This window comes from Piliocolobus tephrosceles, chromosome 17, assembly GCF_002776525.5.
Source record: "Piliocolobus tephrosceles isolate RC106 chromosome 17, ASM277652v3, whole genome shotgun sequence".
NCBI classification, from domain to species: Eukaryota; Metazoa; Chordata; class Mammalia; order Primates; family Cercopithecidae; genus Piliocolobus; species Piliocolobus tephrosceles.
In genome coordinates, this window is record NC_045450.1 from 19,886,215 (window position 1) to 19,901,081 (window position 14,867).

Consider the following 14,867-nt stretch of genomic DNA (forward strand, 5'->3'; position numbering starts at 1 on the left):
GAGTCTTACTCTGTCACCCAGGCTGGAGTGCAATGGCACCATCTTGGCTCACTGCAACCTCCGCCTCCCAGGCTCAAGCGATTTTCGTGCCTCAGCCTCCCTAGTAGCTGGGACTACAGGCACAGGCCACCACGCCTGGCTGATTTTTGTGTTTTTAAAAAGAGACTGGGTTTCACCATGTTAGCCAGGCTGTTCTTGAACTCCTGACCTCAGGTGATCCGCCTACCCCTGCCTTCCAAAGTGCTGGGATTACAGGTGTGAGCCACTGCGCCCGGCCAGGCCTTAGCTTTTAATGCTGAGATTTTGCCACTTGGAGGCTGTAGGACTCTAGATAAAGTGATTAGCTTTTAATGCTTAATAATAGACAAGTGATTAGCTTTTAATGCTGAGCTTGGCTTTTAATAGACAAGTATAGACAAGTGTTTAGCTTTTAATGCTTAATAATAGGTGATTAGCTTTTCATGCTTAATAATGCTTTTAATAATTATTATAATAATATAATATAAATATAATACACATATACATATATAGAATATACAATATATTTATAATGTAGTATGTAATTAATGCTATATTAATATTGATAACTAATACTAATATAATGTACAACTAATATAATTATATAATAATTATAATTATAATAGAATAATGCTTTTAATAGTAATACTTTTAATGCTTAATAATAAGCAAGTGATTAGCTTTTAATGCTAATCACTTTATTAATGCTTTTAATAATGATAATGCTTTTAATGTTTAATAATAGACAAGTGATTAGCTTTTAATGGTGAGATTTTGTCACTTGGAGGCTGTGCGACTCTAGACAAGTGATTTAGTTCATTGCTTCTCAAACTTTAATGTGTATGCACAACACCTGCGGAATCTTGTTTAAAAGACAGGGTCTGATTCATCAGGGCCTGAGATTCTGCATTTCCTTTTTTTTCCCCTTTTTCTGGAGACAAGATCTCCCTCTGTTGCCCAGGCTGGAATGCAGTGGTGCAATCCATAGTTCACTGCAGCCTCAAACTCCTTGGCTTGAGTGATCCTCCCGCTTCAGCCTCCCAAGTAGCTAGTACTGTGGGTGTGTGCCGCTATGCCGAACTAGTTTTTAAATTTTTTGTAGAGATGGAATCTCACTCTGTTGCCCAGGCTGGTCTCAAACTCCTGGCTTCAAGCGATCTTCCCTCCTTGACTTCCCAAAATGCTGGGATTACAGGTGTGAGCCACCACACCCAGCCAGATTCTGTATTTCTAACAAGCGCCTAGGTGATCCAAGTAGCTAAGCCTGTTTGCATCTGAGTGGCTTCAACTACGAGAACCTCAGCTGTAAAGCTGGAGGCAGATGGTATGTACCTTAACATCAATGCACCCATATGCCGAAGAGGTCTTCTGAAGAGTGTGTGTTTGGCAGGAGAGCCATGACTGGGTCTTTCCTCCTTTCACAAGACTTGACCTTGGGTGGGGACCTCAGACTTGCCGCCTGCCCACAGCTGCCTAAGATCGCTGCCTGGGTGACTCATGTCTTGGGAGAAGTCTTGTTGTAGTGACTTTTTTCTTTTTTTTTTTTTTGAGACGGAGTTTCGCTCTTGTTGCCCAGGCTGTGCAATGGAGTGCAATGGCATGACCTTGGCTCACCACAACCTCCGCCTCCCGGGTTTAAGCGATTCTCCTGCCTCAGTCTCCCGAGTAGCTAGGATTACAGGCGTACACCACCATGCCTGACTAATTTTGTATTTTTAGTAGAGACAGGGTTTCACCATGTTGGTCAGGCTGGTCTCGAACTCCAGACCTCAGGTGATCTGCTCGCTTTGGCCTCCCAAAGTGTTGATATTACAGGCATGAGCCACCGCACCCGGCCTGTAGTGACTTCTTAATGCATGAGCCTTCTGGCTTTACGACCTCTGGTTGTAATTCTCACAGCTTAGGCAGATCCATTCAACCTGGGGTTCCGATGTGGTGCTTAACCCTGGCTCTTTGTCCTCTGCCCATAGGTGGTGGCCTTTATGAAGTCTCCAGTGGGTCAGTACTTGGACAGGCATCCATTTCTCGCCTTCACCTTGATCGTGTTCATTGTCATGTCAGCTGTTCCTGTTGGATTCTTCCTGCTCATCGTGATGCTTACGTCCCTGGCTGCTCTGCTGGGGGTCATCATACTGGAAGGTAGCCTGTTCTGTCATTCACCCCCTTGGAAAATAACTCAACTGGGAGAACAATACTTTTGGGGCATCTGCCATTTTTAAATTTTTTTAAGAGGTGGGGTCTTGTTATGTTGCCCAGGCTGGTCTCAAACTCCTGGGCTCAAGTGATCCTCCCACCTCGGCCTGACAAAGTGCTGGGATTATGGGCGTGAGCTACCACACCTGGCTGTCTGCCATTCTTGTCAAAATCACATCAAGCAAGGCAACTTATCAGAGTAGGTAAAACATGGACTCTGGAGTCTGCATTCAAATTCCACCTCTACCACTGTGATTTGGGGCAAGTGGTTTACCTCTCTGGGCCTCAAATTCTTCATATGTAAAATAGAGATGTAATAATACAATCTCAAAAGGTTGTTGTGAAGATTGAAACATATGGCTCCATAAAGTCCTTAGCACAATACACAATACATGGCACAGAGTAGCTTCTCAATGAATGCTAGCTATTATTGTTAAGCAGGGAGGCTGTTCATTCCACAGTAAGTTACTGGGTACCTACTGCATGCCAGATGCCTCGCTAAGTACTAGAGACCACCTTCACCCTTTTTCCTGAAGTTCCACTACCAACAGTCAACTTCTCCCTGTATTCCTAAGTTCAAATTACTGGGAAAGCAAATCTGATTGGCTCACTTTGCCTTTTCAAATCAGATCACACACCACAGGCAAGTGGCCAGAGAGATGGTGGCCAGTGGGTCAGGTGATCACTTCCGGTCCATTCCATGGCTTCCCAGAGCTAAGAGCACTCAGGGCTGTTTATTTGCCCCAGGAGTAAACAAAGCAGTTTACACTTGAAGGAAAAATTAGGCATGGTCAGTGGATGAGCCAAATACAGCCTGGCAGAGTGGTTTTTAAGTAAATGTTGAAGGATAGATGGGTGAATGCATGAATGAATGGGTGGAGGAATGAATGAGTACCATAAGAAAGGAAATTTACAGAGAAAGGAGAAAGCCATTACGTTTTGGTGGTACCATGCAAAGCTTTACAGCAGACAAGACTTTAAAGATGTATAACAACTTTGCCTCAGGGTGGGCAAGGAAGGGCCTTTTGGATGGGAGAACAGCATGTGCAAAGCCTCTAGAATAGTGGTTCTTGAAGCTGAGTGTATTTAAATCTTTTTGGTTTTCTAGATGCAATCTCGCTCTGTCGCCCAGCCTGGAATGCAGTGGCATGATCTCAGCTCACTGCAACCTCTGCCTCCCGGGTTCAAGCAATTCTCCTGCCTCAGCCTCCCAAGTAGCTGGGATTACAGGCATGCCCCACCATGCTCGACTAATTTTTGTATTTTTGGTAGAGACGAGGTTTCGCCATGTTGGCCAGGATGGTCTTGAACTCCTGACCTCAAGTAATCTGCCCACATCAGCCTCCCAAAGTGCTGGGATTACAGGTGTGAGCCACTGCACCCAGCTCTGAGTGTGTATAAATCTTACTTCCTTTATCAAAATATCGACTTTGGATCTCTTAAGACCAGGAGTTCAAGACCATTCTGGGCAACATAGCAAGATTCCCCTCTATCTCTTTTAAAAAAAAAAAAAAAAGGAGGCCAGGCACAGTGACTCATACCTGTAATCCCAACACTTTGGGAGGCTGAGGAGGGCAGATCACCTGAGGTCAGGAGTTCGTGACCAGCCTGGCCAACGTGGTGAAACCCAGTCTCTACTAAAAATACAAAAAATTAGCTGGACATGGTGGCAGGCACCTGTAATCCCAGCTACTCGGGAGGCTGAGACAGTAGAATCACTTGAGCCTAGGAGGTGGAGGTTGCAGTGAGCCGAGATTGCACCATTGCATTCCAGCCTGGGTGACAAGAGTGAGACCTTGTCTCAAAAAAGAAAGAGAGAGAGAGGAGGGAGGGAGGGAGGGAGGGAGGGAGGGAAAGGAAAAAGGAAAGGAAGGGAAGGAGGAAAGAAAGAAAGAAAGAAGGAAAGAAGGAAGGAAAGAAAGAAAGAAAAGAGAGAGAAAGAAAGAAAGAGAGAGAGAGAAAGAAGGAAAGAGAGAAAGAGAAAGAGAGAAAGAGAAAGAAAGAAGTGGTGTGAGTCTGTAGTCCCAGCTACTCAGGAGGCTGAGGTGAGAGGATCACTTGAGCCCAGGCAGTTGAGGCTGTAGTGAGCTACGATCGTACCAGCCTGGGCAACAGAGCAAGACTCTGTCTCTTAAAAAAAAGAAAAAAGAGAAAGAAAATGCAGACTTCCAGGCCTCATCCAGAGAGTGCTATTTTAGTAGGTCTGGAGTGGGGTTTAGAAATCTGAATTTTTTACAAGCTTCCTTGATGCACCTGATTCTGATGCAGGTGGTTGGTGCCACACTTTGAAAAACACTGATCTAAAATTTTGGAAATCTTTATGAAAAGGCAGCACATCTGTTGATGTTCCCTTCCTTCCAGCCTTTTCAGGGTCTCTCCCTGAAACCATCATTGTGGTTGTGGGAGGAGTACTGGGCTAACTGGCCACTCACAAAGCAAAGGGAAGGATGTCAGCCGTACGATACTTGCCATGTTATTTGTTCTTCATGATCTTTTCCTTGTATCTTTTATTCTTTTCCTCCCACAGGCCCCACATTATGAAAAAATGTATTTTCCTTGGACGTATTAGATGGTAATTCATTAATATTCCCATTCAGAATGGGAATGGTATATTAAAATGGCATTGAAAATGCTCCATAAAAATGACCAATCAGACCTTAAGATTAAAATGTGATAGTTGACAGGCTGGATTTTCAAGGATGCCATCAAAAGCTGCATTTAGATTTTGCTTTAGTCTGCATGCCTTTATTCTTATAGCTTGTAAGTAAGTGTAAATAATGGCATTTATTATGCAGTTTGAGACATTGGAGATAATTTACCTCCCCCAGTACTGCCTTGGCTGACTCCTCAGGGGGATCCCTTTGGAAGTCCATCTTTGACCTTGAGGATAAAGGGATCTCAAACTCCAACACCGACGAGCAAGACAAAATGAGCAGGCTGGTTGCGGTGGCTCACGCCTGTAATCTCAGCACTTTGGGAAGTGGGTGGATCACTTGAGGTCAGGAGTTCAAGACCAGCCTGGCCAATATAGTGAAACCCCATCTCCTCTAAAAATGCAAAAATTAGCTGGGCATGGTGGTGGGCGCCTGTAATCCCAGCTCATCAGGAGGCTGAAGCCAGGAATCACTTGAACCTGGGAGGCGGAGGTTGCAGTGAGCTGAAATCGCGCCACTGCACTCCAGCCTGGGAGGCAGAGCAAGACTCCGTCTCAAAAAAGAAAATTAAAAAAAGACAAAATGAGCAAAGTGGCCCATGTGTGATGCAGTTTGGGAACTGTGGGGACTAGAGGCAATGGGAGGGCCAGCCAGTTGCTGCCATGGTTCGATGCCCACTCAGGTGCCCATATCGCCTCCTTTTTTAAAGTGATGCCAAAAATCTGGGTTTTTGTGGGAAATCTCCTTACTTTAATAATCTGAGTTAGCTGACGTTAATTTAAATGCATTGACCCCGGGGTCTGCCAGTTTTCAACGTGTTTGAGATGAACGCTTCTCCTAACCACGTTCTCCTCCTAGGATTGGTCATCGCTGTGGGTGGCCTCTCACTGCTCTGCATCCTCTGTGGTTTGGGCTTTGTGTCACTCGTCATGTCGGGGATGATGATAGCATCCTATGTAGTGGTCTCCAGCCTCATCAACTACTGGTTTTCTCCCAGGTAAATACATATCCATGGAATAATTTATTTTTTTAATCTTTCTACTTTTTTTTTTTTTTTGAGACAAGGCTTCGCTCTGTCACTCAGGCTGGAGTGCAGTGGCATGAGCATAGCTCACTGCAGCCTCAACCTCCCAGGCTCAAGCAGTTCTTCTGCCTCAGCCTCCCAAGTAGCTGGGGCTACAGGTGCATGCCATCATGCCCTGCTAATTTTAATATTTTTTATTTTTTGTAGAGACAGGGTCTTGCTATGTTGCCCAGGCTATGTTGCCCAGGCTGTTCTCTAACTCCTGGGCTCAAGCAGTCCTCCTGCCTCCGCCTCCCAAAGTGCAGGGACCACAGGCGTGAGCCACCACACTCTGCTGAGTAATTTAATCTTTGCCACTTGAGGGGATTTTCACAAATAAAACCGTAATCCTAGTTGATGTCCAGAAGGACACTTGTAAGATCCAGGTGTTTCTCGTAGTTCCCCGTGTATGCCAGGCATCACGTAGGAACTTACCATGGAATTTTAAACAAAGCAATAGCTGTCATTTTCCATCAGGTATACACATTTCATTGTCATAGCAACTCTATCAGTGTTATTGATTCCTTTTAAAAGATGTCCATTTAATTTACAAATGTCAAATTAGGTGGTTTTCTTTGGTGGGTGGGGCGGAGAGGCACCGGAGAAAAATGACCCACCAGACATGTCTGTCGCCCAAAGCGGTACAGTATGGGAGCTGTGAATCTTCTGTCCCCAAAGTCTGTCGATCCCCTCTGCTCTTGAGAATGTGAGTTTCTCACCAACTAAGTGTGAGCCTCATGTTTGAATATAGAGATTTTTGTTCCTACAATATGGCTCTTCAATGCCAGCTACTTCATCTGGGGCCTCAAGTGAAACAACAGCGATCTACTTAAATGCTGGAGGGAAAAACCAGCTATGTTGGCCTTACTGGGAGACTCTGTGTTTGTCTATAATGTGCCACCCACCTAAGGGATTTTCAAAGGAGATTTATTTTAATGCTTTCTTTTTGTCCTGTATGTTGGTTTTAGAATCTAAGTCCCAAGTTCATCATACTTCATTTAAGCTCCTGCCACGTTGATGATAGTGCTAGTGAGCACTTGCTCTGTGCCAGGGACTCTCTTAAACACTTTCCAGGCCTTATCTTATGTCATCCTTACAATTTAGCCCCTTTCTATTATAAGGAAAATTAAGCCAAGTCCCTTAAGCTGAGAGTAGCACAGAAGGGACTTAAATCCAGGTCAGTTAATTCCAAAGCCCTCTTAATCAGGATACAGAGTGACTGTCTAAAACAGGAGTTGGCAATTTCTGGAAAGGGCCAGATAGCAAGTATTTAGTAAGTAATACAGTCTCTGTTGCAGTTAGTCAACTCTGTTGCTGTAGCATGAAGGCAGCGCAGACCAGGAAGTAAATGAATGGGCATGGCTGTGTTCCAATGAAAGTTTATTTACAAAGACAGGCAGCTTGCTGGATTTGGCCAACCATTGTTCCGTAAGAACCGATATCCTGAGTTTTGTTTTTCTACCAAACAGCCCTTGAACTCCTTACCAAAAGGTTACCCTGTTATTATTCCTATGTTGAAAAATAAAGGGTGAAGTGGGTGTAATATAAAATTGCTCAAGGATGGCTCTCATAGGATTGCTTAATTGATATCCCTGGAGTCATATTCACCTTTTCATAAATCGCTTTGATCGCTCTTAGTCTTTTGTTTGTTCATTTGTATTTTACTTATAAAATGGGATCTTGCTATGTTGCCCAGGCTGTTCTCAAACTCCTGGCTTCAAGCAATCCTACCCCGCTTGCCTCTCAATGGACTGGGATTACAGGCGTGAGGCACTGACTCACTCCCAGTCTTAAAAGACATGAAAGGAGAAATACTGGCCTATTTTGCATACTGAAGGTGATGCTTCTGAAATAAAATTCCTCCTTGTCTCTGAACCCTGCCGTAATAGGATAAGTTCTTAAAAATTATGCCACAGGAAGTAGCAAAATCTGACTCCCTACTTATCAATGAAAAAATTGAATAAGAAATCCAGGATTTCTACTTGATCTCCTTATCCTCCCCTATTGCTGCCAACCAATTGTTTCCACGTGGGCAGAGGTTCTTACCCTTTTTGTTCTCAGGTCACGTTTTTACCTTCTTAAAAATTATTGAGGCCTCTGAAGAGATTTTATTTATGTAGTTAATTGCATTAATAGCACTTTGGGAGGCCAAGGAGGGAAGATCACTTGAGGCCAGGAGTTTAAGACCAACCTAGGCAACATGGCGAGATCACATCTCTACAAAAAAATACAAAACTTAGCCAGGTGTGGTGGTGCATGCCTGTAGTCCCAGCTACTCAGGAGGCTGAGATGGGAGGATCATTTGGGCCCAGGAGTTCAAGGCTGCAGTGAGCTGTGATCACACCACTGCACTCCAGCCTGGGCAACAGAGCAAGACCCTATCTCAAAAAGCAAATGAAATGAGGTGAAATATAAAATCAAATAAATAACTAACATGACATAAAACTATATACAATAAAATAAATTAAACATAACATAAATTACATTAAATCAAATTAAATATTAGCTGGGCATAGTGTGCATGCCTACGGTCCCAGCTACTCAAGAGGTTGAGGAGGGAGGATGGACTGAGCCTGGGAGGTTGGGGGCGCAGTGAGCTATGATTATACCACTGCACTCCTGCCTGGGTGACAGAGCTAGACTCTGTCTGAAAAAAAAAAAAAAGAGTATTAATAATTATTTCTTTTTTTAAAATTTTCTTCCTCAGTGTTCCTTGTTCTGAAATAATGATTCTATTAGAAATCATAACATAAATTTTAAAAATATCTATTCATTTAAAAGGAGCAATATTACCTGTTGATATAAATAACAAATTTTAATGAAAAGTAACTATATTTTCCAAAACAAAATGAAAGTTGTGAGTGATACGGTTTTACATTTTACAAATCTCTTTCATATCTGCCTTAACAGTTGTCAGCTGGCTTCTCGTTTGTGTGGCTGCATTCATTCTGTTGTACTATGTTGTTCTGTTTGAAGTATCTGAAGAAGACTCAGCATCACTCAATGTATGATTGGGAAAGGGAGGCAAAGCTTTTTTAAACGATTGTGGATATTCTATGATAGTACACCAAAACTCCATAAGTGGTAGTTTTTTAAAGGTTAGATAAAATGTGAAATTTTTATACTCTATTTTATTGAAATCTGCAGGTCTATCTCACACTTCAAATTGATCTTTATCATGCATGATTTTGTAACTTTACCCATAGGTCATTGGGAGAATATTGGTTCATTGAGTCATGCAGATCTTCCAAATATACTTTGAAAAATTGCACTGTTCCCTTGTGAGAGAATGTGAATGAAAAAGGCATGTAATTAGTCATGTTATTGTGAACATAGTTTTCATCTGCGAACCCCTGCATTAGCGAATTCTTTTTTTCTTTTTTGAGACGAGTCTCACTCTCACCCAGGCTGGCGTGCAATGGCTTGATCTTGGCTCACTACAACCTCTCCCTTCTGGGTTCAAGCAATTCTTCTGCCTCAGCCTCCCAAGTAGCTGGGCTTATAGGTGTGCACCACCAGGCGTGGCTAATTTTTGTATTGTTAGTAGAGGTGGGGTTTCACCATGTTGGCCAGGCTGGTCTCGAATTCCTGAGCTCAAGTGGTCCACCCGCCTCAGCCTCCCAAGGTGCTGGGATTATAGGTGTGAGCCACTGCGCCCAGCCTGCATTAGTGAATTCTTTATAACTCAAAAAAAAAAGATAACTCCCTCATTAAATGATCAAAAGCATGGAGTGGGGGGAAGAGGAGCTATATAATTTATTTCATGATTTAATGGAATTTTGGCCCTAAAACATGAAAGATAATATACAGCTTAAATTTTTTAAAAAGAAAAGAAAAAGGGAACAAAACTATAAGTTTCCCTTACATATGAAAATCAACTAAACAATATGTAGATCAAATACACTGACCTGCGTCCTGTGTAGATCAGCTAGCCTCTGAGGGGCGAAACCACACTGCTTTGTTATGGAGACAGCGAGACCTCCCAGGGCCTGCAGCTTGGGAGAAGAAGGGGCCCTGGGCGGCTGTGTTTATTTGTAGAGCCACCAAATTCACTGCCCCATATCGTAATCTTCCAAACTAGCCTGAGCGTAACTAGCTTTCTTATATCTTTACTAAGAAAAGGAAAGCTTCTTAGTTTTTTGTTATGAGGGAGGAATGGTTTAGGTGGCAAATAACGAGAAAAACCAAAGTAGATACTAGTTTAAACACACAGGGAACTTTTTTTTTTTATTGCTTAATGAAAAACTGGAGACAGCCCAGGGCTGGTGCAGCTGCTGTGTGATATCAACATACCAGGCACCTTTTGCCTTACTGTGTTGCCATCCTTAGCCCATTGGTTTCCTACCTTATGGCCACAAGATAGCTGCTGCAGCTCCAGGTGCACCAGCTACCTTCAAGGCAGGATAAAACGAGAAAAAAATTGCGTCTGACCCTTTTTACAATGTGAGTAAAATATTTCTCAGGACCTCTCATCACTATGCTTTCAAAAGACTTCATTGACTAGAACTTTGTCAGATGGCCACTTGTGTTAGTCTGTTTTTGCATTGCTCTAAAGAAATATCTGAGATTGGGTAATTTACAAGGAAAAGAGGTTTATTTTGGCTCATGGTTCTGCAGACCATACAGGGAACATGGTGCTGACATTTGCTTCTGGTGAGGGCCCGGGAGGCTTCCTATCATGGTGGAAGGTGAAGGGGAGACAGTGTCACATGGCGAGAGCAGGACCAAGAGAGAGAGGAAGGAGGTGCCACACTCTTTTAAACAACCGGATCTTGCATGAACTCAGGGCAAGAACTCAGTCATTCTCCAAGGATGGCACCAAGCTATTCATGAGGGATCCACCCTCAAGACCCAAATACTCCCTACCAAGCCCCACCTCCAACACTAGTGATCACATTTCAACTTGAGATTTGGAGGGGACAAACATCCAAAGCATATCCCCACTCTAAGCTGGGAATGTTCAGCTGTGTCATCTTCTGTAGCATAAACTTATAAGGAGGAGGGTTTGGGAAATATCTCCTGGTCGGCCAAACTCTGGCATGTGCTGTGGTTTTCCATAGTGTGGTGTCAATGATGGCAAGGCTTTTTGAAATTCAAAGATAAACCATGGATCCAATTGAGTTAATATCAATAGCACTACTTCCTCTCTCACAGCCTTCTGACAGTCAGAAGGACTGAAGAAGACTGGTTTCTCTTCCTTTCCCCCCGATATGATTTGGTTGTGTCCCCACCCAAATTTCATCTTGAATTGTAGCTCCTGTAATCCCTGCATGTCATGGGAGGGACCTGGTGGGAGGTAATTGAATCATGGGGTGGGTTTTTCCCATGGTTGCTGTTCTCGTGATAGTGAATAAGGCTCACGAAATCTGATGGTTTTATAAAGGGCATGTCCCTTGCACATGCTCTCTTGCCTGCCACCATGTAAGAAGTGCCCCTTATCTTCCTTTGCCTTCCACCATGATTGCGAGGCCTCCCCAGCCATGTGGAATTGTGAGTCCATGGAACCTCTTTTTCTTTATAAATTACCCAGTCTCAGGTCTTTATTAGCAACGTGAGAATTGACTAATACGATCCTCCCCCCGAACTCCTTTCCATGGAAGGTGTCAAGAAACTAATTGAAATCAGAAGATATGGTCTGAATCCCCACCCTGGCATGTTTTTTAGCTGTGTGGTCTTGAAACAGGCTGCTTGACTTCTCTGATTTCAGTTTTTGTCCATTGGTTAAATAGACAAAATAGCTACTCTTAATCTACCATTCTCACTGGGTTGTTGTGAGGACACAGATAATTAAGAAAAACATAATAAATATCCAAATTAGAAGATGGAAAAGGGGCTGTAACCCTACTCCTAACCTGGTCATTTTAACTTCCTGTGTCCTCAGTTTCTTCATCTGTGTAATGGGCATAGGCCTGGTGTGGTTGCAAGAAGCAGCTAAAAATAAATCAGGAAAAAGAACATCATGTGTTCAGCTATGCACACTTCCAACGTTTCTCTTTACCGAGGACCTAGAGCTAACCATTTCTTCTTCTTATCCGACAGACCACTGACACAGCAAAACACCAATGGTGACTTTCTGCCAGCCATGAAGTCTGCAGACTTCGAGGGGCTTTACCAGGAATGAGTGGCTGCTCAGAGGCCAGGCTTCTTTTCATGTACTGCTGGATCATACTCACCCCTTGGGATTATGGCTCAGAAGAAGGGGGCTGGGTAGCAAGCACTCCTTGGCTGTGTCCTCTCGCTTTTTCACTTATTTATAGGATCCTGCAGCAGCCAATTTAGGGATTGTGTTGTTTTTGTGTTTGTTCCCGTGTAAAGAAGCAGCAGAGAAATGCGATGGTTCAACAGCTCACCCTGCCCCAAATATGCAGACTTGACCTTGGCAGGGTCCTGGGCTTCTAGACTCTAGCCCATTGACCCCAAAGCCTCAGGGCTTATGTCGAATGGTCCCATTGGGAGCAACAGTGGTTGTTTATAGTTTTTTGTTTTCAGAAATGAGGGCAGCTGTTAATTTTTTCACTCATGTGAAACAAGGTGAAAAAAAAAAATACAAAACAGAACAAGCCCTTCTGTGGTATTTGCTTTTTATCAGAAAGAACAGCAACATTTGGCCTCTCCAAGTTGGAAAATAGAGTCCAAATGTAACTTTGTGGCCAAGAGTATTTTCAAAAAAGTCTAAAGGTGTAGTTTCCACTGTTACTGTTGAGTACTGTTAAGTGCTGTTAATCTTTTACATATTTGCACTTGATACTTTTGTATTGTTTTAAAGAGCTTGTCCTGTTAAGTCCTTCCTTCCTTCCTTCCTTCCTTCCTTCCTTCCTTCCTTCCTTCCTTCCTTCCTTCCTTCCTTCCTTCCTTCCTTCCTTCCTTCCTTCCTTCTTTCTTTCTTTCTTTCTTTCTTTCTTTCTTTCTTTCTTTCTTTCTTTCTTTCTTCTTTCTTTCTTTTTTTTTTTGATGGAGTTTCCCTCTTGTTGCCCAGGGTACAGTGCAGTGGTGCAGTCTCGGGTCACTGCAACCTCCAACTCCCAGGTTCAAGCAAGTCTCCTGCCTCAGCCTCCCAAGTGGCACCAGCCACTGTGCCTAACTAGTTTTTTGTGTGTTTTTTTTCTTAGTACAGACGGGGTTTCACCATGTTGGTCAGGCTGGTCTTGAGCTCCTGACCTCAGGTGATCCACCCACCTCAGCCTCCAAAAGTGTTGGGATTACAGGCATGAGCCACCGTGCCCAGCCTAAGCCAGTGCTAAAGGACTAGAAAGTAAAAATAAAACTTCCTACGGGATTTCCTAGTGGAATTATTATTGAGTGGTTTATTTGCTGTAGCATTTCATTCAATATTTATTTGAGTGGGCTTTTTTCCTTTACTCTTTTTCCCTTCTGCTCCGTATGTCAGACCTGCCTATTCCTCTGTCAATTTCATGACTGGTGCTGGGTAATAGGGATTTTTTTAAGTTGCTCGTGATAGACACCCAATTCCGCATTACTTTAAAGAGAGGGGTGGTGGGGAAAAGGATTAGTTTCACTCAACCAAAAAGCCAAGGGGTAGATCTTGAGGTGCTGCTGATTCCAGGGGCTCAGGTGGTGTCATTAGGCATCTCTCACCTCTCATCTCTCATCTCTCAGTACAGCTTTCCTCAGTGTAAGCTGCTTTTGCAGACAGTCCCGCTCCTTGTGGAGGTCCTAGGAGCTCCATTCTGGGCAAGAAAACTGCTTTTTCCCAACAGTATATACAAATATTCTGGGTTTGGCTCTGATTGGACAGACTTGGGTCATGTGAGTGACCCCACACCAGTCACAGTGGCTAGGAGGATGGGATATGCAGATGGGACAGGGCTGAGATGGTCTCCATTCAAGAAACAGGGGAGGCAATAGATCAGCCCACTATTAATATAACTATCAATATTAACATTTACTGTTTATTGGATGTTTCCTTTATTCATGCAAGTGTCTGATATTATCTCTGTATGCTGTCTACCCAGCTGGGTTCTGCAGCTTTAATAATGAAGAATGCAAGGGTCCCTGTTCTCCCTCCTGAAGTTTTCTTTCTAATGCAACAGTGAATGAGCAAGCATATTAGTTATCTGTTACTATGTAACAGTTTACCACCAACTGTTGGCTTAAAAGAACAGGCATTTCTTATCTCACATTCTTCATGTGTTAGGGTTCCAGGTATGGCTTGGCTAGATCTTTTGTAAGCCGGTGATCACGGTGTCATCAGGGCTGTGTTCTCATTTGGCATCCAACTGGGGAAGGACCACATTCCAAGCTCGCATGGTTGTTGGCAGCATCCAGCTGGCAACAGGACTTAAGCCCTCAGTTCCTTGATGCACATTCCTCTCCCCGTGACAGCTCAGTGTGGCCAACGGCTTCTTCAAAGTCATCAAGGGAGAGCCTCTCAGCAAGATAGACATTACATTCTTAGGGAACATAATCATGCATGCACAATCACGAACATTGGATCACTTTATCCATGTTCTACTGGTTAGAAACGAGTCCCAGGAACCACCACCCACTCTCATGAGGAGGGGATCACCCAAGGGCAGGTAAACCACAGAGGGGACCATGGGCCCTGCCTTCAGGATTCTTACTAGGGTCCTTAGTAGTCCACCTTGCTACAACAAGTAAACAAAATATAAGACCAAGGGCACTGGAGAGAAGTAAAAGGGTGATAAGGAATTGGGAGAGCATGCTAAAGCATGCCACAGCAATCAAAGATTTCTTCTGTTTGAACCAAAGCATGAGTTGTCACCATGCCAAGCACACAGGGAGGGTGTTCCTGGCAGAGGGCACAGTATCCCAAAGGCCTAGAGATGGAAAGAAGCTTAATGTGTTTAAGGAAAAGAATGATGTCAGCATGGCTCAGCCTCATCATGCAGGACCTCATGGAGTGAGTTTACACCAGGGGTCCCCAACCAGTACCTGTCCTTGGCCTGTTAGGAACCAGA

The 14,867-nt window shown here is 43.7% G+C and overlaps 1 protein-coding gene across 2 annotated transcripts in view; it reads left to right on the forward strand.

Annotated features, from left to right (window-relative positions):
* The window catches only part of TMEM159 (transmembrane protein 159), a 22,577-nt gene extending 10,104 nt beyond the window's left edge, over nucleotides 1–12,473 (forward strand). For both annotated transcript variants that reach the window (XM_023224998.2, XM_023224999.1), the window contains exons 3-5: nucleotides 1,989–2,157; nucleotides 5,724–5,862; nucleotides 11,968–12,473. In XM_023224998.2, the coding sequence (XP_023080766.1) occupies nucleotides 1,989–2,157; nucleotides 5,724–5,862; nucleotides 11,968–12,049 (390 nt within the window). In that variant the 3' untranslated portion in view covers nucleotides 12,050–12,473. The remainder of the gene's footprint in view (nucleotides 1–1,988; nucleotides 2,158–5,723; nucleotides 5,863–11,967) is intronic.
* The last annotated feature ends 2,394 nt before the right edge of the window (nucleotides 12,474–14,867 follow it).